General features: G+C 33.1%; 1 protein-coding gene across 4 annotated transcripts in view; it reads right to left on the bottom strand.

The window, feature by feature from the left end:
- Nucleotides 1–22854, bottom strand: part of LOC145293811 (two pore channel protein 1-like) — a 335061-nt gene that overhangs the window by 107153 nt on the left and 205054 nt on the right. For all 4 annotated transcript variants that reach the window (XM_080140418.1, XM_080140417.1, XM_080140416.1 and 1 more), the window contains 2 exons: nucleotides 13430–13548; nucleotides 4247–4348 (listed from right to left, as the gene is read on the bottom strand). In XM_080140418.1, the coding sequence (XP_079996544.1) occupies nucleotides 4247–4348; nucleotides 13430–13548 (221 nt within the window). The remainder of the gene's footprint in view (nucleotides 1–4246; nucleotides 4349–13429; nucleotides 13549–22854) is intronic.

Here is a 22854-nt window from a genome sequence, read left to right as displayed (position 1 = left end):
TTTTATTATTTTATAGTCTTCCATATATTGTATGCACTTTCCCTAATCCGACTATATTTAATATGTTTTATTATTTTATAGTGTTCCATAGATTTAATTCACTTTTCCCCAACCCGACGATATTTGATGCGTTTTATTTTTTTATAGCCTTTCATACATTTTATGCACTTTTCCCTAACCCGTTGATATTTAATGTGTTTTAATATTTATACTCTTCCATACATTTTTTGCATATGACGATATTTAATGTGTTTTAATATTTTATAATCTTCCATACATTCATGCACATTTCCCTTACCCGACAATATTTAAGGTGCATTATTACTTCATAGTCTTTCATACATTGCACGCCCTTTTCCCTACCCTGACGATATTTAATGTGTTTTAATATTTTGTAGTCTTCCATATATTTTCCCTTAACCCAACGATATTTAATTGCTTTCTATATAGTAATTGTCTGTATTTTTGAGATGAGGTGTTTTCATTGATTGAGATTGTCAGACTGACTTCCTCATCTGGTGGATAGTATGCTATCGGGGTAGTTGTTACGACGGAGGGTATTCTTCAACCTGACCATTTCTTGGTGGTATGTAATGGTGTCGCTACTTATTGTCTCTGCTCGATATTGTGAGCAGCGTTCGATTCCATGTTTGATACTGTATGGGTGATGGGAGTTGAAGTTAAGGTATTGTCCGGGGAAGGTAGGCTTGCGATATACGGATGTCTTAAACCCATGCTCTGTGCGTGATATGAGTATATCAAGGAAGGCCAGTTGGTTATCTTTTTCTTTCTCCATTGTGAACTGTATCGATGGTCTTATTGAGTTCACATGGTCTAGGAGAGCCTGGATGTCTTCCTGATGGGGCCAGAATATGAAGGTGTCATCAACGTATCTTAGCCACATGGTGGGCTTTAAGGGAGCTGAACCATAGGCCATGTCTTCGAAGTATTCCATATATATGTTCGCCATCACTGGTGATAATGGCGAGCCTATAGCTAGCCCCTCCTCTTGTCTATATAGGTCAGTACCCCTTCTGAAGTAGGTTGTTTCGATGCAGAATGTCAACATTTCCATTAAGTTTGGCAATGGTACACATGTGCGCTCTTCTATGGAGAGGTCCGCAGCTAGTTTATCTTGAATTACTGCTAGTGCCTCACTAGTTGGGACTTTAGTGAACAGGCTAACCACATCTAGGCTTACCATTTAGTTTGTACTGATGGGTGCTCCCTTGATCAGTTCCGTGAAGTGGGCAGAATTTTTTACATGTGTTGCTGACTTGCCTGCTAATGGGTTTATTATATCCACAAGGTACCTGCTCAGTGGGTGGCATGCTGGGCCTCGGCAGCTCACTATGGATCTGAGTGGAATACCGTCTTTGTGTATCTTGGGGAGACCGTACAGATGTGGTAGCTTACTGTAATGCTGGACCAGCTCTCTATATCTCATCGGAGCGATGTGTTCCTTGTTTTTGGTAAGGATTTGTAACAGCTTTCTTTCGGTTTTCAAAGTTGGGTCCTTCTTTATTTTACCGTAGCTACCATCTGCGATTAGGCCTGCCATTTTTTCAGAGTACTCCGACATGTCCATCACAACAGTAGCATTACCTTTTTATATTTTATAGTCTCCCATACATTTTATGCACTTTTCCCTAACCCGATGATATTTAATGTATTTTAATATTTTATAGTCTTCCATACATTTAATGCCGTTTTCCCTAACCCAACGATATTTAATGTGTTTTGAATATTTTATAGTCTTCCATGCATTTTATGCCAGTTTCCCGAAACCGACGATGTTTAATGTGTTTTATTATTTTATAGTCTTCCATACATTTTATGCACTTTTCCCTAACCCGACGATATTTAATGTGTTTTATTATTTTATAGTCTTCCATACATTTTATGCCCTTTTCTCTAACCCAACGATATTTAATGTGTTTTATTATTTTATAGTCTTCCATACATTTTATGCCCTTTTCCCTAACCCGACGATATTTAATGTGTTTTATTATTTTATAGTTTTCCATATATTGTATTCACTTTTTCCTAACACTACGATATTTAATGTTTTATTATTTTATAGTTTTCCATACATTTTATGCCCTTTTCCCTAACCCAACGACATTTAATGTGCTTTATTTTTTTATAGTCTTCCATACATTTTATGTCCTTTTCCCTAACCCAACGATATTTAATGTTTTATTATTTTATAGTCTTCCATACATTTTATGCCCTTTTCCCTAACCCAACGACATTTAATGTTTTATTATTTTATAGTCTTCCATACATTTTATGCCCTTTTCTCTAACCCAACGATATTTAATGTGTTTTATTATTTTATAGTCTTCCATACATTTTATGCACTTTTCTCTAACCCAACTATATTTAATGATTTATTATTTTATAGTCTTCCATACATTTTTTGCCCTTTTCTCTAACCCAACGATATTTAATGTGTTTTATTATTTTATAGTCTTCCATACATTTTATGCACTTTTCTCTAACCCAACGATATTTAATGTGTTTTATTATTTTATAGTCTTCCATACATTTTATGCACTTTTCTCTAACCCAACGATATTTAATGTGTTTTATTATTTTGTAGTCTTCCATACATTTTATGCACTTTTCTCTAACCCAACGACATTTAATGTTTTATTATTTTATAGTCTTCCATACATTTTATGCACTTTTCTCTAACCCAACGATATTTAATGTGTTTTATTATTTTATAGTCTTCCATACATTTTATGCACTTTTCTCTAACCCAACGAAATTTAATGTTTTATTATTTTGTAGTCTTCCATACATTTTATGCACTTTTCTCTAACCCAACGATATTTAATGTGTTTTAATATTTTGTAAACTCACTCTCTACTACTCATGCTCCAGCAAATTCTCTTCATTCTATTCTGTACAATCTTATCTAATCACTTGTTTCCACGTTGACTTTGATCAGAATTCACGTTACAGATCTATTGATCATGAATTTGTCATTGAGCTGCAGTCGGGAGAGAGGACAAGGTGAAAACCCATCATTCTCTCCAATACAACACGGTGATCTTGATATAGCTGCTATACAACTTGCGTGATTGCAGCGGGAGACAACATTCTACCAGAAGTATCAAATCTTCAAATTTTCTGTAGTAATGACATGAAGACATATACTAAACAGAAAATTAATGTTAAAAAAATAATGTATGATAATGCTGTCTCATTTCTCATGTACATCCAAATTACTGTGATAGAATCACTGGTGTTGCAAGATGTGATACAAAATAAAATGGACCAGAAGAAAGGTCTAAACCTCATGATGACCAAAATGCTAATATTGACTTTTCTAATTTTAGGTATTTGCTAATCTAATCGTGGAGATTATTCGAACAACATTGTTCTCGTTTCATCAGATCAGGTAGAAGTTTAAGTAATGTGTAATTGTATTCTTAATAAATTTGATAGTGAGGATTGAACTTTCGACCTAACTGATTTTTACTTAACATATTTATCCGTTGCATCATGTGTCCATAGATGATGGACCGATATTAATCTAATCCCATGGATTAAATTATGGTTTCAGTTGACTTTTTTTGCAGATTGCTATCCTCATCTCCATAGTTATTGTTTCACCATGTTTCGGTAAACTGATTCTCTGGCCTTCTTCAGGTGCCGGGATAGGAATTTTGAGTCTTGTAATTCATCACCAGTAATTACTGCCTTCCATAGTTGTTGTCTAACGATGTTTTGGTCAACTAATCCTCTGGCTTGGTTGGATAGGATTGAAACCCCTATCTTCAGACAATGCTTCCGGAACCATAGAGACGCAATGGTTTTATTCACTTCACCACGGGCCCCAAAAGCCAGAGGATGAGTCGGCTGAAACATGGTAAAACAACAACAACTAGGAAGATGAGGATAACAGTCCGTAAAAAAATGAATGCACAAATTATGAAGCCTCATCTCAAAGGATTCCAAAAAAAATAAATAAATAATTTTTATTCACAATAAAAATTATTTATTTATTTTTATTTCACTGTTCTTTTCTTAATAAAAGTTAATAAAATTTAATAAAAGTTAATGAAATGTAATAAAAGTTAATAAAAGTTAATAAAATTTAATAAAAGTTAATAAATGTTAGTAGATACTTTTAAATATTAACGATGAAAATAAGTGGCAATTCTTTTGACCAGCAAAGTATTCTTTTCAAAACAAATTTTTTTTCTTGTTCATTTCATATGTGAATACTTACATAACATCAGGATTATTAGCTGTGGTTACCAATACATATAACTGCCATATCGCATCCATATAATATTGAAAGTACGGGGTGCCATCAGGAAAATAAAGATTCCTGAAAATGTCAAATATCCAAACAAATTAATAACTAGTGCATTTATTCCAAAAAAATATTGTGCCTATTTTCCAATGCCAAAATCAATTCTTTTAATTGTCATATTTTATTTTATTTTGTTTCAAACAAAATCTTTTACTGCTAGTAGTAATGTTTAAAAAAATAAATATTTATTAATTTTAAACTATAAGTAAAATTAAAATTTATAGATCATCCCCCACAAGTGTATTTTACGTTTAAGAAATATCTGCACATTTAACATGTTTTGACGGTAATCAGTAAAAAATAGCAACTCTATTGTATTGGAATTGGGAATTTAGTATGGAATCAGTAATTGTATCGGAACTAAGAATATTCACTCTTGCAAACAGGGTGGATTTCACAAGCAGGGTTACACCTTTACACTGGGGATGGGTGTATGCTGAGAAAACACTAAAGTCTTCAGTCAGCACCTGACAATATTTAGCTGAAGAAATACTGGGTCTTTCTCGTTGTTTTTCTTCAACTAACACTTGTTCTCTTCTTGAGGAATTATGGCGACTGAATTATGAAGTGATTCGTACAAACGCTAAAAAACAAATGGCTCTAATTGCTACACTATTTCTTCTTCACTCTCTAAAGCCAGGAAGTTTTCACAGGAATGTATGGACTCAACATATTTTCAATTAATGAAAATCGTTCCAAACCCAAAAAGTAACACGTATATGTGAATGTAGCAGACCTATATAGGGTTAGAAATTCCTAAACAAACAGCCAAAATTTAGAGACACAGATAATTTTAAGCCAGCTACAGCACTGAAGAACTCCAAAACTTCTGCTCAGTATTTCGGTCTTTGGTTGGAGGAGGCAGGAAGGACTCAATGACTCACATATAAGCTTCTCCATTTCGTACACACATTCTTACACACTAACGAGAGTCAGACAAACAAAAATGAATTGCTACTCACATTTACATATATCTATTACTTACATATGCATATATTCACACTATGAACATTTTTTTTCATCAAACACTGGTTTGTATGAATGACTGAAAATAACTTTGTATTCTTATTACTTGTATACAAACCTTTTTTTGTAAAATTTCACTTTTCTCAATGTTTTATATACAAAATTATGTTTTAGTTTAAATTTTCTATCTGGTGACCCTTGCATTCTTTTAATGTTTTATTTAGTTCCATTTATCTATTCATGCATGCTTTATATATATATGTATGTAAGATTTGTTTTTTTTAGCAATGTATAAGCAGTTTTGAACCATTGCTTATTTTTGTATTTAATTTTCGATTCCTAAGCAGTGAAGAGATTACCTCCCCTTTATTTTTGTTTTCGCATCGCTCCCTTTTTTTGACAGAACATATTTTTATTCATTCTTATTTTTATTTAAATATTTTATTTTAATAATTTAAAAATAGTTTTACCTACATAAAATTTTATCCCAGGACACATGTTTCTGGGTATCACTTGTCATCAGCATCAACGAGGCTCAAATTCACGACTCAGCAGTCTAGCGTTTTACCAATTAGCCATGACGTCTTGCCAGATTTCATGCACGGTTTTTGATAAAACGCTAGACTGCTAATAGTGTAGTTGTGAGTTCGATCCTTGTTGATGCTTGACCCATGCAGTTGACGGGTGATACTCAGAAACATGCATCCATGGATAAAATGTTATGCACGTAAATATATTTTTTAAATATTTAAATAAAAATATTTGAATATTTAATTGATAAAAAAAATAAATAAAATAATAATAATAATATATATATTATTATTTTATTATATATATATATATATATATATATATATATATATATATATATATATATATATATATTCCTGATCAAAACATTAAGGCCACTTGGAAATCTTAAGGATAGATTTTAAACTCCTCCCACTTAAGGTTACCAATAGTATAACCTAAAAGGTTATGGAAAAAAACTATATTCCAAACATTTATTAAGAAATTGACATTTTTATAAAATGAGACATTTTACACTTGACCAAGGGGGTATAAATTCTACGAAATTGTACGAAAAGTGTATGAAAACATACACCAACCAAATTTAATAATGAGTTCTATCTCCCCTAGTTTTGATGACTTCAAAAATTCTTTGGAGCATGCTAAAAATAAGCATTTCTATTAAGGTGTGGAGGATGTTGCTTCAGCTTCTGAAAATGGGTTCAGAAAGTTCATTTTTTGTTGAATATTGTTTGCAATTTCCATAAACGTCTCTTATCATGGTTTAGGTACGGTGAGCATGCAGGATGTCCAAAGAAATGGACCCCATTTTCTTGCAATCAGGTCAAGGTTCATCGTGCAGCATGGATTGCAGCATTATCTCGTTGGGATAACCATCCATCCTCACACAAACGATGGCCCTCTGTCATTAAAGATGCTTTTTGTAGCATGCTAACATAACTAACCACTGTCTGACGACCTTGCACCACCTGGAGCTCCCTTCACCACTATGAGGTGTGGAAAAAATTTCAGGAGGCATGTTTTCATTATGCCAATATCGTTGGAAGTCATCAGGACCATCTAGATTGCATTTTTCTTATCAGAAAACAGAACTTTCTTCCACTTCTCAATGCTCCATGTTTGGTATTCACAATGAAACCTTAAGCGGTCCACCTTGTGACGTGGAAGCTGGCGAGGCATTTGTTTGCACTTTTTATTTTTCATGCCTTTTTGTTGTAAGTGTCATCTGGTTGTTACTGGGCTGCTATCAGTATCTGTGACTGCTTTCATTTGACTAGAAGAAAGTCCCCTGTCTTTTACAACAATATTCTCCTACTCAATATAGGAAAAATTTTAGGGGGTGGGGGCTACCAGTGGATTTTGCTTTTCCATGATTCTCACTGTTCTTTAGAAAGTTGCAAATTACAGTTTTATTGTGATTTACTCTGTGATCGTCCACTGTGACAAACTTTGCTTATGAAAATCTAGAATTCGAACTTCGGTAAGTTTGCTTGCTTTAGGCATAGTGACACCTTTACACAGTTGTTGCTAATCTGTAACTGAATTAAAAAAGCAATTTATACTCCTGGCTTTATAATTTTGGTTAAGTGTAAAATACCTTATTTTATAAAAATGTAAATTTCTCAATTAAATATAAGAATGTAGTTCTTTTTCCCATAATTTTTAGGTTCTAGGTATTGATAAACTTAAGCGGGAGGAGTTTAAAATCTATCCTTTAAAATAAATGAGCAAGAAGGCAAAAACGGGTGATGCATGTTAATGGTAGATCTTTCAGTTCTTTGATTCTAGTTTCAAAATATACAAAACACATTAATTTATATGCAGTAATTTATACACATTCATTTATATGCATTAATATATATGCAATAATTTATGCACATTAATCTACACATATTAATTTATACACATAAATGTATAAACATTTATATATACACATGAATTTATACACATTAATCTATACATAATAATATATATACATTCATTTATACACATTAATATATACACATTTATTCATACACATAAATTCAAATACATCAACATATTAATAAACACACATGAATATATGTAAATTAATTTATACACATTTTAGACATATAATATATACACATTAACTTATACACATAAGTATATACACATTAGTTTATACGCATTAATTTATACACATAAATTTATGCATATTAATTTATACACAATTATTTATACACATAAATTTATGCATATTAATTTATACACAATTATTTATACACATAAATTTATGCATATTAATTTATACACAATTATTTATACACATAAATTTATACATATTAATTTAGACATGCACATAAATGCATACACAGTAACAGTAATAGTAGTAAGTGAAGCGGCAATTGATTTTACCAAATCTAACACTGCTGAATACGCCCAAACAAGAAGGAAAAGTTAACAATGCCAGAAATCTAATTTTCTGAGAAACAATGTCTTTTCTGGTGAGCAAATATCCAGCTAAAAAAAGATGTCCATGAAATGGCTAAAAACAACGTTTGTCCAATCAGCAATCCCCTCCCTATACCCAAGATCTGCCAAACCAAACAAGAAGACACTACAACAAATTCTCACCTGACATAGCTCCCTGAGACAATGCCAACAAGTCCAAGTCTTAGATGTCTACCAAAAACCAGCAAGAAATATACCCGACATGCCACTCCATCAAATAATGCAACATCTCTCCAGGAATCACTCCCAACAGACCCAACACAATTTAAACATGGGTAGACATACCAACAGTATGTCCCACTTCAACATGTGACATTTGACGCGGACCAGTTGGAATTAGAGGAAGAGCTGACAAACAGGATAGAAATAGCACAACGTCTAGCTGTTGAAGATCGGCCCAGACTGGTAAAAATTAGTATGAATAAAGCCTTCAAGGTGCTTGTTTCAAAAGTCAACGATGCCCTCGAAAGAATCACTCCGATTAACGCACCATTGAGTGATATAAATCATACAACATAGGGGGCAGCATGGTTCATTCAATTAAAACTCTTAGCCAAACACCAGGAGAGTAAAAGAGGAAACATGATGGCTAAATCATATAACCCAGACTAGGAAACGTAAACTCCAGCAGAAAATAGACAGACTCCGAAAGGAAACTGCCCAGATATATGCATTCCTATCCTGTGAAACCCCAGGCAAAAAACTAAATAAGAAGGTGAATAAGTTGAAAACTTATTATTCCCTCCAAAACGCAGCACAGCTAAGAGCTAAGTTGGCAGAACATCAGGCTGAGATAAAAGCCTTAGCTGCACAAATAAAAAATAAAACCAAAAACTTTGAAGCAAAAAGGATAACTAAACTTTTTGCGACAAACCCAAAAATTGTCTATAGGAGCCTCATTAAAGATGAAATAAAGGTGAACTCCCCACCAACACAAGAAGAAGTTGAAAACTTCTGGAAGCCACTCTATGAGGAAACTAAAGTACATAAAGAAAACAAATGGATAAATACCATCAAAGAGGAGAACAAGGAGAAAGAAAAGATGCCAGCTCTAAAAATTACCAAGGAGGCTGTCTGCAGGAAGGTAGCTCAATGCAGTAATTTCAAGACCCCAGGAATAGACTAAATACCAAATTTCTGGCTGAAAAACTGAATGCACTTCATCATCACTATGCCAAGGCATTCAATAGAATCATTAGTGGAGATGAAGAGCTGCCTGAGTGGCTTACTGTAGGCAGTACATCACTTATTCCCAAAAATGTGGACACCCACATGGATAGCAAATATAGACCAATCCGCCTCATAACAACCTACAAGCTCCTAACAGGGATAATCGCTGATGCAACATACGACCATCTGATTGCTGGTGATTACCTTGAAAGTAAGCAGAGGGGGTGTACGAGGACAAAGCTAGGCACAAAAGACCAACTCCTTGTAAACAGAACCATATTAGGAGACTGCAAAAGAAGACAAAGAAATCTGTCAATGGCATGGATTGATTACAAAAAGGCCTTTGACAGCATACCTCATTCCTGGATACTTCGCTGTTTTGAGATGTACAATGTGCACACTGATATTACATAATTCCTTCAAAAACAAATGGCCAGATGGTGCACATCAATTACGTTGCAACACACGGAAGGAAGGATACAGAGCCCAAACATAAAGATCAAGCGAGGAATATTCCAGGGAGACAGCCTCTCACCACTCCTTTTCTGCCTCACAATGGATTCACTAAGTAAGCTACTTAAGCGATCCAATGCTGGATACAATCTCAGGATGGGCAGAAAGAAGGAAGAAAATAAAAGAGTAAACCATCTACTCTTTATGGACGACTTGAAACTATATGCAGAATCCGAGAAACAACTTGTCTCTTTGATAGGCATTGTTAAAAATTATACAGAGGACATCTGCATGGAATTTGGATTTGACAAATGCGCTAAGTGCACCATAAAGAAAGGAAGAAAGACAGCATCAGAACATCTTAATCTTAACAATGGCTCTATTGAAGACCTTGAAGAGGATGCTGGGAGTAGAGGAGAATGAGACACTTGAACATGGAAAGATGAGAGAAAAAGTGCAGGGAGAATACTTCAAGCGACTTAAAAAAATTCTCTCATCAGCCAATATATCAAATGTTCTTCTGACACCAAAAAACAAAATTACTGCCATCAATCAATTGGCAATACCCGTTGTCTCTTATGGATTTGGCATAATCAATTGGCCACAAAACTGCATCAATAGCCTTGATGTAAAAACTCGGAAAATGCTGTTCTTACCACGGAGAGAAAGTGGTTGCCTAAACCACCTTCTCTCTGTGGTAAGTACAGCCTGTCCATGCACTGAAATAAACCACGTATAGTGAGCTTCAGTGGTAAGCATAGGCCAATATATCAAATGTTCTTCTGACCCTAAAATAAAAATGGTGAATGAACATTACACCAAATGTTTGCCCCAGCAGACGTCAACTACAAAGCTCGGTGAAAATTTCAGTGGTTACACACTGGACAACACAATAGAAGGATATGACAACCCAACAACCCTAATCGCCTGAAAGAAGAGAAAGGAGTATACGAAAAGGGAACTGAAGACAAGACTAGAAGGATGGCAACAACATAAGAGAGCAGGCAGGTTCATGGAAGAACTGAACCAGAGCTACATTGAAAAGGAGGCCTCACTCCAATGGCTTAAAAGTGACAAATTTCCATTTGATGAAGAACGATTAATTATAACTGCACAAGACCAAGGCTTATTCAGAAATGGATTTAAGAAAATGGCTGGTCTACAATAAAAACGACCAATGCAGATTCTGTCACTCAGCTGTTGAAAGCCCAAGCCACCTAATGTCTGGATGCAAGATCCTTCTAGCCGATGGTCATTACACTGCTCGCCACAACAAAGTATGTAGATACTTACATTGGAAGATCTGTGGAGAGATGCAACTAGATAGGTCGTCGAACATCTGGGAACATGAACCACCATTGATAACATCAAATGGAAAAGTGACAGTGTTCTACGACAAAGACATACAGGCAGGCAGATACATAAAAGACAAGGCTATCAAGCCAGATATAGTAATATGGAACAAGCCCGAAAGGACTGCACTCATTATCGATGTCACAGTTCCAAACGACTTTGGCCTTAATAGAGCTGAACGGGAAAAGATAACAAAATATCAGGACCTAAAAAGTGATCTAAAAACAACATGGTCTCTTAAAGAAATAAACATTATATCAGTTGTGACAGGACCTAATAAAAAAGAACCTTCAAAAATACTTAGAAGCAATCCTTGGAAAACCAAGCTGTAAGGAAATACAAGCAACCATAAAGGGAACAGTGTCTATTCTTAAAAGAGCCCTCGGATATAAATTTAAACTATAATAGAATCAAGTGTTAGCCCCAGGGAGGAGCCCCTTGATCTCTTCAAACTAACAAAAGTAAAATAAAATAAATATATATATATACACATAAATTTATACACATTAATATATACACATTAATTCATACACATTAATTTGTATGCATTTACATATATGTAATCATTCATATGCATTAATTTATACACAATTATTTATACACATTAATATATATGCATTATATTATAGAGAAATAAAAAGGAACAAACCATATTATGTATTCATCATACATTATATTATACACATCAATTATATTATATCATTATTATATTATATTATATCATCATTATATTATTATATTATATTATATCATCATTATATTATTATGTTATATCATCATTATATTATTATATTATATCATCATTATATTATTATATTATATTATATCATCATTATATTATTATATTATATTATATCATCATTATATTATTATATTATATTATATCATCATTATATTATTATATTATATTATATCATCATACATTATATTATACACATCAATCTTTACGTATTAATTAATATACATTAATTTATACACATTATATTATACACAATTATTTATACACATTAATATATACACATCAATCTTTACGTATTAATTAATATACATTAATTTATATGCATTATATTATACACAATTATTTATACACATTAATTCATACACTTTTAATCACGTCTAATCAGCAGACATTTTAAAAGTATATAAAATCATTAAATTTGTCGATAAATAAGTAAATGAAAAAATTAGAATATGAAAAAAATGAAAAAATGAAAATATGAAAAAAATGAAAAGATGAAAATATAAAAAAATTAAAATATGAAAAAAATGAAATATGAAAAAAATGAAATATGAAAATATGAAAACGTTAAAATATGAAAATATGAAAAAAATTAAAATATAAAAATATAAAAAATGAAAATATGGAAAAATGAAAATATGAAAATATGAAAAAAATGAAAATATGAAAAAATGAAAATATGAAAATAAGAACAAATAAAAAATGAAAATATGAAAAAATGAAAATATGAAAAAATTGAAATATGAAAAAATTGAAATATGAAAATATGAAAAAAATCAAAATACAAAATATGAAAAAATGAAAATATAAAAATATGAAAAAAATGAAAATATGAAAATATAAAAAAAATGAAAATATGAAAAAATTAAAATATGAAAATATGAAAAATTAAAATATGGAAATATGAAAAAAATACAACATAAAATATGAAGAATAAAATTATGAAAATATGAAAAAAATTAAATATAAAAATATGAGAAATTAAAATATGAAAATATGAAAAAAATGAAAATATGAAAAAATTAAAATATAAAAATATGAAAAAATTAAAATATAAAATATGAAAAAATTAAAATATAAAATATGAAAAAATTAAAATATAAAATATGAAAAAATTAAAATATAAAATATGAAAATTTAAAATATAAAATTTGAAAAATTAAAATATAAAATATGAAAAAATTAAAATATAAAATATGAAAAAATTAAAATATAAAATATGAAAAAATTAAAATATAAAAATATGAAAAAATCAAAATCTTATCTATGAAAAAATTAAAATATAAAATATGAAAAAATTAAAATATAAAATATGAAAATTTAAAATATAATCTATGAAAAAATTAAAATATAAAATATGAAAAAAATCAAAATATAAAATATGAACAAATGAAAATATGAAAAGATCTTACTTTGAAGAATAGAGTTTCAAAGCCAAAAGTGAAAACAAGCAAAGAGTTAATGTAAACAGGATAAAAATGTTGACTACTTCCGGCATTGATCTCCTAATATTTCGGAAGGCTTGACGTACCTGTAAAAATAATTTTAAATTCATTAAACATTTCCTCTTTTAAATTTACAATCAACTTTGAAGAAATTGTACAAAACTCAACATACAAGACCAAATACAAATGTCAACTTTTATTTCAATATATTTTAAACTTATAATGGAACAAAGTTTCCGTTTTGCTAACAGAATAATTTAATGTAATTTATACAACAACTGAATTCATATGATTTTCATTCTTGTGAACACCAAAATAAAGAATGCGACAAAATTAGGATTTCTAAAAGTAAAGCAAAAACAACTCTTGTGGAGGGTAATGAGACAGGAAGTAATTCTTTGATACAAGAAAAATCATATAACCCTTCCTTACCACATCATGAATCGTTTGAAGTCTTTTTTTTATATTACATTTTCACCCCAAACAAGGCACATTGCCAGTGTTGTGTAGGGGGCTACTATAAGGGGCAGCAGTTACTGGGGCACTAGGGCTGCAAGATGTCGGTTCACGTTACACTTGAACTTCTGCATGTCAGTACAGTTGAGGAAGCAGGGACCTGGAATGGAATTCCAGAGTCTAGCGGTTCTGAGGAAGAAACTACTGGAGTAGAAAGATCTTCTACATCTAGGGATCTCTACTGTTTGGGGGTGGGATTTAGCTGCCTGTCGGGTTTGTCGAGGCTTTTGTCGTGGGGGCACAAGTGCCTGCATTTCGTCAGAGCATTCACCATTAAAATACTTGTAGAACAGGCAGAGGGATGCATAGTTTCGTCGATGGGACAGAGGCTGAAGCTTAGATGCCAGTTCAGGGCATATCAGATTGGCGACTCTCTTTTGAACCTTGTCTAGGAGCGAGAGACTAGTAGCAGATGCACAAGCCCAAATGTGACAGCAATGCTCCATAAATGGGCGAATGGTGGCCTTATAGAGGTACAGGATACTTCCGAGTGTTAGTAGTTTTCTAGCACGGTAGAGAGAGCCTACCTTCTTTGCAGCGGTCCTGGCAATGCTTTCAATGTAGTTGTTCCAATTCATGTTTCCTGTGAACGTTAGGCCAAGCAGTTTGAAAGATGTACCCTCAGACAGGAAGTCACTGGCCACTGCTATTGGTGGCAGAGAAGCTTTCACGGCAAAATTAATGCTTTTAGGTTTAAAGATAACTGTTATAAAATGGAAAAGGAAGGCAAGGCGAGAAGAGGAAAAGAGAAAAATAAAATGAGAGAGAGAGAGAGAGAGAGAGAGAGAGGGAGAGAGAGAGAGAGAGAGAGAGAGAGAGAAGAAAAATAAATAAAATCCAGCCAAATTACAACGAAAAACAAAGCAAGTAAACAGCAGAAATCAGCTTTTAAAAAAGACTAGCAAGGAGACCCGACGTTGCCCGGGATTGAATGAAAATCAACGAATGTTTCACTCTCATATTTTTATTGCCATCAAAATCTGTGAAATCGCCCATTTTTCAATCAAATCGATTGCTTACCTGCTTTAGTTTGGAACCCATCGTGGTGCAACAGGAGAAAACTCCACATGCCTCTCGCAGTAACTTGGTTCACACTGCATCGTAATCTACATTGCACCGTAGAAAATCTACTGTTGATTTTATCAAATTATTATAAATGGCTTGAGTTAAAGTTTAAAATGCAAAAGTCAAGTATCGGAGAAATACAGTAAAGTAAGAGATACTTTAAACAATTCATTTATTTATTATTAAAATTTGAAATATAAGAAAGCAAAAAGATATGTGCCTTCTTTTTCTTTAAAGATAAATAATTATTACTTTATAAATAAATCTTTATACGAGTTTTTTTTTCTATTATTATGATGTTTTTTTTTTTTTTAATTTAATTAATTTTTAACGCTTCCGGTAATATTCTTGTTTAATGTGAACAAAATTATTAAAAAATGTTTTAGTTCCAAACCAAAAAGTTTTTTTCACGCTTCTCCGGTGTTTAAATGATCTGTTTATTTATAATGTATGCTTATGAAAAACTTATCATTTTCTACACAAACCATATAAGTTCTTTATCATGGATTTATATTTAATCCACATTTAAGTGAAAAAAAATCTCATGGACGTACATGCGTGTATAAATGAAAATGTCCCGGAAAAATAACGTAGACGTCTTTATAAACAAGTAGGTGATAGTTATAAAAAACAGAAAACAAACAAACAAAAAAACAAAACAAAACAAAAAAAACAAAAAAAAAACAAAGAAAAATAATAGCTCAAGTTCTAAAAGATGGCGACTATGTTTTTTCAACTGTTTTCATTTCGTTGTTTCATATGTATGATGAATCATTATTTCGGGACCTATGCAGAGAAGGTATCGTGCTAAAATAATAACGTTATTATTTAGAAACCTATTCTTAGCATAAGGATGACGAGGGTGTTTTGTAACTATTCCGTACTTTCAACTAACGATTTAATAAACAAAAGACACCGTAAAACTTGAATTTAACTTTAAAAATACTATAAAATGAAACCGTCTATGCACAAGTACCATTATTTCTTTTTAAAACGTGGTTTTAGTAAATAAAAAGTTTAGGAGCAACCAACGCTGAAATTCATTCCAACAAATGATATACGTATGTCTGGAATTTATTTATTTGGTATAATTAAGCTGAGTCTATATTCTTCTGATATTCTTTCCTTTTGCTTGAGATCTAATTCCATGTTTTAAACTTACTCGTGTATGTAATATATATATAGACTACCAGGACCCATGTACCGGCATTGCCTAGTGGAAGTATGATACAAATCCAGAACAAATACGATAAAGGTCCCTCTTCGCTACGGAAAACAAGGTAAACTACGATTGTTAGTGGGGGCTATTGCCGGCCTTGGAAACTAGAAGGCACTGGCGGTATTGGCTAAAATGAAAAAAATCTGGCTTCCATTGTTGAGTATTTTCCGACAGTAACAGTTAGCAGAAACCACTGTCTGTGATTGTCAGCACTGGCGAATAGTCGTGGCAAGACGGTCTTGGAATAGTGCTGGTTTGGGTTGATTACTTAAAAAAAGTGTTGCATCTGCCCAGTCCTTGGTTAGTTACGAAGAAATCCTTTTTAGACTGTGGCAGTTTTTAATTTTTATTCTAATCAAGAGTACTTAGTTATTATATTTTGCCATAAAAACTGTTAGTAATGGAGAAATGCTTCTGGACTGAGGCAATTTAAAATTTTTCCCCAATCAAAAGTGCACTTTATTTTGGGTGGAGGGTTAGATTTTGCTCATATTAAACATGATATTGTGTGTAACTGTGCCCCTGTGGGGAGGTTTTCAAATGAACACTTTTTCTGTATAGTAAGCAGTGCAAATAGATATTATGGCAGAAGACTTATAAATTGTTATAATAAACATGTAATATTTAAATTTTGTGTTTCTATAGAATTTGAACTGGTAATATAAAAATATCCGTTAGCGGTGGATAAATCTTTCTACACTGAGGCAATTTTTGTTCCTAATCAATAGTACACTGTATTTAGGATTGAGGTCTGGATTTTTACCATACAATAATTGAGATTGTGTCTAACTGTGTCCTCGAAGGGAGGCTTTCAATGATATAGTTTTCCCGTATTTTAAGTAGTGCATAATACTTACAAATGATTATATGAAAAATCGTCAATTGAACGCTGACGAAAAGTCAGCGTTCAATTGACGATTCAAGAAAGACAAAATGAAACCTGAAAATTAATGTAAACGGTGAAAGTCAAATTGACGAACGCACAGACACAAAGCTTTTATCGTTGGCTTAGAGCGAACTTTTAATATCCAGAAACCTTTTAGTAACATGGGGAGGGGGATAGGCAACAATGAAAAAGTGCAATTATAATTAGCAACGAGGAAAGCAAATGGATCCAACTAAGAAAATCATAATAAAATTAATGGAATTAGGTTTTAAAGAAATTATTAAAATGTAGGCACAGATCAGTATTTTTTGTTAGCAATTCTATATTCCTATAAGTAGCCGAATGTTTTTTTGTAACACGAAATGAAATAGCGTCGCATTGTTCTTGAAAGTAGTGTCCATCCGCTCAGAACTCGCGTATTCCAATAATCGTTAATTCCGAACTGTAACTTGGCAAGGGAGAGATCCTTATTAAAAGGCGTATTGTGGAAAGGATTAAAGTGGAATGTATGGGAAGAAACTGGACACGAACGGTGTTGTATCAGAAACTGTTTGCAATGCAGAGGAATTCCCAGTTATATTGATGGTAGTATAAGGAGAAAACAGTTAGTGGTGAAAATCGTGCTCCCACCGCTAAACATGTTGCCATTTGGAATATGATAATCCTAGGAATTTACATATTATCGTTCGATAACAGGAGAAAGTGAACGATAAATTGCACAAAACACACCACAGATAGAGGCTATTAGCCTGGTTGTATTGAATTTATAGGTGGCGTCTGCGGTTGCAAACCTACACGGCTTTTTTCGGCACGAAGGGAAAAAGTTCTTCAAAACTGTACTTGAAGATATTTCCATTTAAAACGAAAGAGAATAAATTGTTAAATTGGTAATATTTTTTCTTCTCAGTAAAAAAAAAAGTAAACTGTGTTCAACGTACTACACTAATTAAACTGTAATTAATAATATTATACTGTTTTTTTTTCTCGAATAAGTAATTTCACTCTGAGAAAAAAAGTCTATAAGATGGACGACTCCGAAGAATTATTATACAGACAGGAACTTAAAAAATAAGCAAACAAACAAAAATATAATAACAAAAAACTGAATAAATGTTAATCCAACAACAAGAAAAAATGTCTAAAAAAAAAAAAATTACTTCTGAAAGGTTTCACCAATAAACCAGCTACGGACAGTAACAGAGTTTTGACAAAACACGATATGGAACACTTTGGATATCTTTACTTACGTTCCTGAGCAAGACCAAACGTTAAACGCTTTCTTTTAGAGAGTATAAAGACCTATTTAACGTTGATTGCGAAGATTGGCCTGATGCAAAAAATGTCTGCTTTTACGAAAGCTAGGAACTGCGGAACACAGCAGATTCGTAGACTACAACCTACTTAAAAAACGGAAACTGGAGTTACTATCAGAATTTTTCAGTCCTAATTTTTAAAAGTTTCAAAGACGAATGGCGGTAAAAATAATGATTTCATTAAACGGAGAGAGCTAGCAAAACTCAAAAGCCAACCCAATCTCACTTTGCAGTAACTAAAGGAAAAAAGAATATGTCCAACTACATTCTCAGTATAAATCAGAGAATTACTCCCATAAAAAAGAGAAAAATGAAAATGGCTTCCTACATTTACAAAATGAGCGGACTGTACAAAAACAAAATAAATTACTCCTGAGACCACGTAACCGATGCGGAGAATTACATTGGGAAAATTCTGCCCGTTTCGGAATAGAACTTGCAAAAATTCTGGCAAGCTTGGTCATAAAATGTGGCATTATAGAAGCAAATGAAAACAAATTATAATCAGACACACAAAATCCAACAACAATCAGACGAAAATTTAAGCAAATACGTCATAGTCACGATGTTTAATAAAACATAAACATTACACTTAGACACTGGGTCAGATGTTTCAATTATAAATTTTCATAAGTGGAAGAAACTGAACAAACTAACTTTGTAGAAAACACTAAAGTCCGTCCGCACGATGAATGGCAATAAGATTAATTTTAGTGAAGAATTATATTTGCCAGTAAATCTAAACGGTACTATTAAAAAATTAAAAGCGTTTGTTCTTAAAAAATCTGAAATTTTATTCAGTACGGATTGGATAAAAAAGTTTAACCTTTGACATTTTTCAATAAATGCCCGAATCTTAGTAAGCCGTCGCACATTTTGTGTAATATACATGCACTGTTGCACTGGTGACCCTCACTACGGTTATATCCAGCTTTGGATCGTAATTTGTTAGAAAAGTGGCTTCTTTTTTTTCTTTTTTTTTTTTTTTTCGAACGCAGTCTGACTATAAGAAAAGTATTTCTAGATTTTTTTCTTTCTTTAATAATTCATTTAGTGGGTGGCGTAGGTCGTGCATATTTTTTATGAAAACCTGATAGTAGTTTATCAATCGTAGAAAGCTTTAAAGAGCTTGAGCATTATCGAGGGAGTCGACATATCTCTAATTGCTGTAGCCTTTTTTTGGACCATATAGTCTTCCATTTGCATCAATAACATGGCTAATATTTAATAGATTCATGAAAAAATCGCACTTCGATTCCTTGACTGTAAATCCGTATTCTTGGATTCTTTGGAAAAACTTATATGTTTCCGATGTTGTTCTGTGGGTTTGCTCGTCCAAACAGGCTGCTGCGAAGTCCAAACTAGCGAGCAGTGTCCATAAGTCTGACAGAATGTCGAATGCCGAGTGACATCGGATGCCGATGAATCAAAAGCTGAAATAAAACAAAGTTTACCCGTTTTTTGTTTTTTTTTCAGCGATTTTAGACAAATGCACGAGAATGAAAGCACATTTAGACGTGAAAGAAAACGTACGACCATTTGTTTTTAATACGAAAAACGTTCCATTCACGATTTGGGACATTCTTTAAAATGCGAGCATCTTATCCTGAATTGACTTTAGCGAGTGAGCAGCACCGATGGTTTACGTACAGAAAAAAACAAAAAAAACAAACAAAGGAGATACATGTCTGTGATGACTTTTCGACTGGCATTAAGAGACCACCATTATCTTCTTTCCTCCCAGGAGGAGGTAATTACAGAACTCAACGGAAGAATGCGTTATCCACCGAATGCCAATATTCATAAATGGAAAAAGAAGTTTTAGGCTTCATTTTCCTCATATCAAAATTCCATAGGTACATACATGGCAGACCCTTCACGTTGCAAATCGAATACAAGACTTTACTTACGATTTTCGAATCAAAGAAAGGATTACTGGCATACACTGCCAATGGATTACTAAGATGAGGTGCTATCTTGTTAAATTACAATTTTCAAATGGAATACTTGTCAGCGAAACAAATAAGTCATGAAGATGGACTATCAAGATTAATACCTAAGGAAAGAGAACTTTTGGGGAATCTAATAACAGCGTTGTGTCCCGACTGTGAAATTAAATAATATCAAATAACATTAGAAAGCTCTCGTTGACATTAATAGAAATCAAAAGAAAAGCGCAAAGACGATTTCATTTGCGAGATTAAACATAAGATCGCTATAAAAGACAAATGTTTCAGATGTATTCTCAATATGCGACGAGCTCCTGTTGAATAGTGAAATGGTTGCGATTCCTAAAAACCTTAATAAAAGGATTTTGTGGGATTTCCACGAAACACTCAGGGAAAAAGAAACGAGTAAAAAGCTTGATGAGAAGTACTGGTTGAACATCACGGAGATGATTCATTTTGTCAAGGATTGCGCTATAATAGCAAAAGTAACACCAAACACATTCGAACTCTCGCCCAAAACGGACCAACAAGAATCCATATCAACTCCATGGGTCCTCTTGAAGCCCATTACTACTTAATCATAGTTGATAGCTACACCGAGTGGTCTGAAATAGAAAACCTATTACGGCGACAAACAACGTTTTACACGAACTACACATTTCGTTTCGGTGCAGTAGATTGCATTGTAAGTGATAATAGAACTTAGTTCACATTTGCAGAGTTTAAATAGTTTTGTGGTATTTTTTCATAATAATCATATTACTACTCATCCACCTCAATCACCCTGGGTCAAAGGGTCAAGTCAAAAGATTTGTAGCCATCATTAAAAACGCACTAAATTCTTGGAAGTATTTACAATTACACTGAATCCAAAAACTAAGAGGGCCGTATCCCATGGGGAAACCATTTTCGCACTGAAGGTGAAATCGGTTTTTGATAAACTTCTTTCGAAAAAAAACAAAAAAACAAATAATATGATCAGACTGAACGGCGGGAAAAGTCAACAAAATATCATTCACTACGTGTACTCTGGTGTCCAACTCGATATGGAAACGGTCCAGATACTCTAACATTGCTTTCTTAGTCTCTTGCCGCAAGACACTCCAGCATCTCTGCCTCCTCTCCTGGCATTTTGTTTTGATTCTCCTCTCTGTAGAGATATCAAGCTCTTCACATTTTGCAAGTGCTTGCTGGATGGCATTGTCAACAATATTCGCACACTGCTCTTCCAAAAAGACCTTGACAGCCCTTGTTTGATAGCAACCATGTCCAGGGTAATACCTGGTACTTGCATGTACTTCTGGGCTACTTTTACTTCTTGTAAAACGTCACTCCAGAATAACAAGAAAGCAATGAAAAAAAAGTCGCATATTATACATGGTAACAGATTGTGTATGGCGCCTCTTGTCTCATCGCTTTCTTTGACATCACACAGGGATTGTTAGAAAACAAATGTTTTCCACAAAGGTTCAAAGAATGATTAGAACAAGGTACAAAAATGTCCCTTGGATTAATGTCCTTTGTTAAAATGTTTTTGATGAGTGTGGAGAGTATGACTTCCAAAATTTGGACGATCTTATTTATAACTACGCGTTAGGACAATCAACCAATGAGAAACCTCCGACCTCTCTATAAAAATATCGAATTTTGGATTCAAATTAGTTCGTTATCAGTCTCCATCTTGACACGACTGAACCATTGCTGACCCGGATTACATTGATTCTTCGCCGATATAATGTCGCCATCTTTGTTCTAGAGTATTACTCAACTCTCGAGATCGTAAGTGCATTGATTCTTCCCCAATTTGATTTACTACCGCTATTTTTGTTCAACATAATGGCTCAACACTTAACAGATTATGGGCCCAAGGAGGAATAAACCAGGTTGTAAAAGGTTGCCGCAATTCACTTTTAACCTTTGTACCTGGCCCTTTAACCAACTTGAAAGGCTCCTGCTTATTCTGGAATGGCTCGCTCCCCCCTTTTGATGATATCAATTCTGACACTATCAGACACAGGAATTTGCCACGATGACACATCGTTGAATGTTGACAAATTACTGGCGGTGCTGGCGGTGCTGGCGGTGCTGGCGGTGCTGGCGGCTGAGGCTTCAAACCTTTCTTCTCATCGAGTTGCAATTGCTGTATCATAATATTCTTCAATCTAAGTTTGTTCTGTGTTCCTCGCTATCACTTGAAACATGGCTTTCGAATTGTTTTTCATACGTCGTTCTTTCAGCCTCAATAAAATGAGAACATTTGACAGTTTCTGGTTTCTGTATCCACTTCAACAAAGAACCTTTAATATCATTTAGCCCTGTCTCTTTTGCCTTTTTAGCTTGACGTTGCTGATAGCAAATCGTTTCATGGTTATCCAGGTTTCGGTTCTGAAAATAAATGAAATGCATGCTTATATTGAAAACGTGCATTGCCGTGCACCTAGAAA

Source organism: Euprymna scolopes, chromosome 15 (assembly GCF_053919585.1).
Source record: "Euprymna scolopes isolate OS-2025 chromosome 15, ASM5391958v1, whole genome shotgun sequence".
Classification (NCBI taxonomy): domain Eukaryota; kingdom Metazoa; phylum Mollusca; class Cephalopoda; order Sepiida; family Sepiolidae; genus Euprymna; species Euprymna scolopes.
The sequence above is the reverse complement of the archived record's forward strand: the minus strand, read 5'-3'. Positions and strand labels throughout refer to the sequence as shown.